Source organism: Apodemus sylvaticus, chromosome 10, assembly GCF_947179515.1.
Source record: "Apodemus sylvaticus chromosome 10, mApoSyl1.1, whole genome shotgun sequence".
In the NCBI taxonomy this organism is placed as follows: Eukaryota; Metazoa; Chordata; class Mammalia; order Rodentia; family Muridae; genus Apodemus; species Apodemus sylvaticus.
In genome coordinates this window covers 47720269-47722899 of record NC_067481.1, presented here as the reverse complement: position 1 = coordinate 47722899, position 2631 = coordinate 47720269, and the positions used below count along the sequence as shown (strand labels likewise).

At 61.1% G+C, this 2631-nt stretch overlaps 1 protein-coding gene across 1 annotated transcript in view; it reads right to left on the bottom strand.

Annotated features, from left to right (window-relative positions):
• The window catches only part of Rflnb (refilin B), a 6619-nt gene extending 5273 nt beyond the window's left edge, over nt 1-1346 (bottom strand). The window contains exon 1 of the mRNA XM_052196083.1: nt 978-1346. Coding sequence (XP_052052043.1) covers nt 978-1187 — 210 coding nt within the window. The 5' untranslated portion in view covers nt 1188-1346. The remainder of the gene's footprint in view (nt 1-977) is intronic.
• Between the last annotated feature and the right edge of the window lie 1285 nt (nt 1347-2631).

The window sequence follows — 2631 nt, the reverse complement described above, 5'->3', positions numbered from 1 at the left end:
AGGACACGGATGGAAAAAGGTGAGGGTCAAGGTTCGTGTCTGGTGGAGGAATCCACGTCAGAAGCTCCAGTGAGTGCCTGCTCTGGTCAGAGCAGGAAAGAGACTGAAAGGCCAAGTTGAAGCAAGCTTCACCTAGGAGTGGAAGGAAGAGGTGCTGGTCTTTGCTGAGACACGGTCAGTAGGTCAAGAAGGCCCCACACCAGCGACGCTCCACTGTGGTCGCGGTCCACACTGCGGCTCCACGGGAGGCAGTCACAACCGTCCCTCAGTCTTACTTTGAGCTTCTACTGGAGGCAGGATGTGGCCTCTCTAGAGCTCTGCTCTGAATGCCACCACCTGAACAGATCAGATCCCAAGGCAAAACAGACCTGGAGTTTTTCTTGCAAAGAGTTTAAAGTAAAAGAAGGAAAAGGATTAATACTTTCAAAGCCCTGGCCACCTGGAGGGCGCTGATCTCATTAGGTGCAGAACACTGGCTGGGAAAAGACCTACCAGACCCTGGAGTAGTGTGTGACTACTCAGAAGGTTCCCCCAAAGGCCAGTTTGCCTTGAGCCAGAAGCCCAGAGCACACCCCTCTCCCAGGTCCCGGCAGAGGGAGGCCGCTTTGGGAGCAAAGCCGCGGGGCGTGGGCCCCCGGGTGGGGAGGGCTGGGATCCCTGTCCGTGTCCCGGGAGCCCCACCCAGCCCGCCCCAGCAGGAATGTGGTCGAGCCGCAGCCTGGCAGCCTCGGGGGCCGCCACCTCGAAGGGAGGAGACCGCGGCTCTCCTCTCCCGGGGCTCCCGCGCCTCCCAGGCGATGACAATTTTCCAGCCACTGGCTCCAGCTGGCCAGGCTCTCTCGCTACGCTCCCGCCCCGGCTCCCGGCGATGGCCACGCCGTCTCGACGGGCGGGTGGCCGCACCGACGGCGAGGTCCCCACGGGAGGGCTGGCGGGTTGGCTGGGACAGGGAGAAGTCCGCGCACGAGGCAACTCACCGGGACTACAGGGGTCACCGCCGCATCGGGCTCCAGCGTCCCTGCGACCGGAGCGCGCTCCCCGCCGCCGCCCGCCGTCGCTGCGAGCCCCCAGTGGCTGGGGCTAGGGCTTGGGGGCAGCCCCGAGTCCGGGCTGTCCAGGACGCCGTCGCCTTTTTTCTTCGTGTCCACGAGCTCGGGGACATCCTGCAGGCTCAGCCGGCCCACCATAGCTGCACGTGTGGCAGGGCCGGGGACAGGCGGCGCGGTGTTGGAGTGCGAGAGAGGGCCGCACACGCGGGCCGGGGCCGCTGCCCTCCGGGCTGCCCTCCTTGCCCCGCCGCCGGCGCGTTGTCCGGGTGTCGCCGGCGGCCGCGCTCGCTCGAGGCCACGCCCTCTGCCCCGCCCCGGGGGCTGGCCCAGCGGCGGTGACCGCCGAGAGGCCAAGCGCCAGGGGCCGCTGCGCTCCCGCCGCGCGCCGCCCAGCTCGTCCGGGCGCCGATCTTCCCGCGACGGCTCCCCTCCCCCGGCAGGCTGCGTCGCCCACTGGCAAGGCTGCGAAGCTTCGTCCGGCCCCGCACCCTGTCCCTGTGGTCCACGGCGATCCTTGCTCCTTGCAGTGTCCCCCGGCCTCCGGGAGGTGCTAATATCTCTAGATCTGGCAGCCCAGAGCCAAAACCGAGTCCCAGTCTGCAGAGGCCGGAGGGGGGACGTGGGGAGAGAGGACGAGCAAACAACTGGAAATTATTAATACTTAATGCGCTTCGTATGGCTCCAGCGGCCTGTTGGCTCAGCAGGGCCTGCTCTAGCTCTCACGTCTGCCCCGGAGGAGAGGGCCTACTCCTCCGGGCTCCCCAGGGCGTCGATCACTCCCTGGTCTCGGGCTCAATTGAACTGCCTGTGGCCAAGCCAGGCAGGGAAATTCTGAGGGTGTCACAGGCTTGGGTATTCAAGAGAGACCAGCAAACATAGCAGCTCTCTTAGGGGGTCAAGATTCCCCTTATGGAGGCCACAGTTTATTCACTCACAGGAACTTTCCCTCTGTTCCATCAGAGGGAATTCCTTCTACAAATAAACCCAAACCCAACAGCAAACAGACTGTGGACCTTCCTGACTGATGTGACAGAGCTCTTCTTCAGTGGGAACTAACTGCATTGGGGGTGTGACCAAATTCAATGCTTTTTTTTTTTTCTCTCTCATGGAGATGTCCCCCTGGGTCAACACCAAGTGCCAGGAGACCTACCAGAAGACTAACCAGGCTCACTGTCATGGTCCGGTCCACATCTTTGCAAAAACAAAGAATATCTGTCCTGCTTGGGGCAAATTTGTTAAAAATACACGTTCAGAGTGACTAGATCTGCCAGCAAAGTTCAGCCATCCTTTCTCTGTACCCGTCATTTTCTGATACAGAGAGGGAAGGACTTGCCTTAATCACATGATGGGTAGAAGGCAGCTTGCTAGGAACAATCAGAAAGCCAGGATCATCCCTTCCACAGAGGATACATCCCAGTAGGGGCTGTACTGGGAGGCTGTTCGTTCTTTCAGGGCCTGTGGGAATAGGTTACAAAAGCCACAGTGCTCGGTACTGGACAAGTGTCTAATGCAAGGACATTCTGTGGTGTCACACTTCCCAACTCTTGTTCACCCCAGCGTCTGCACACCTTAGCAGAACTGG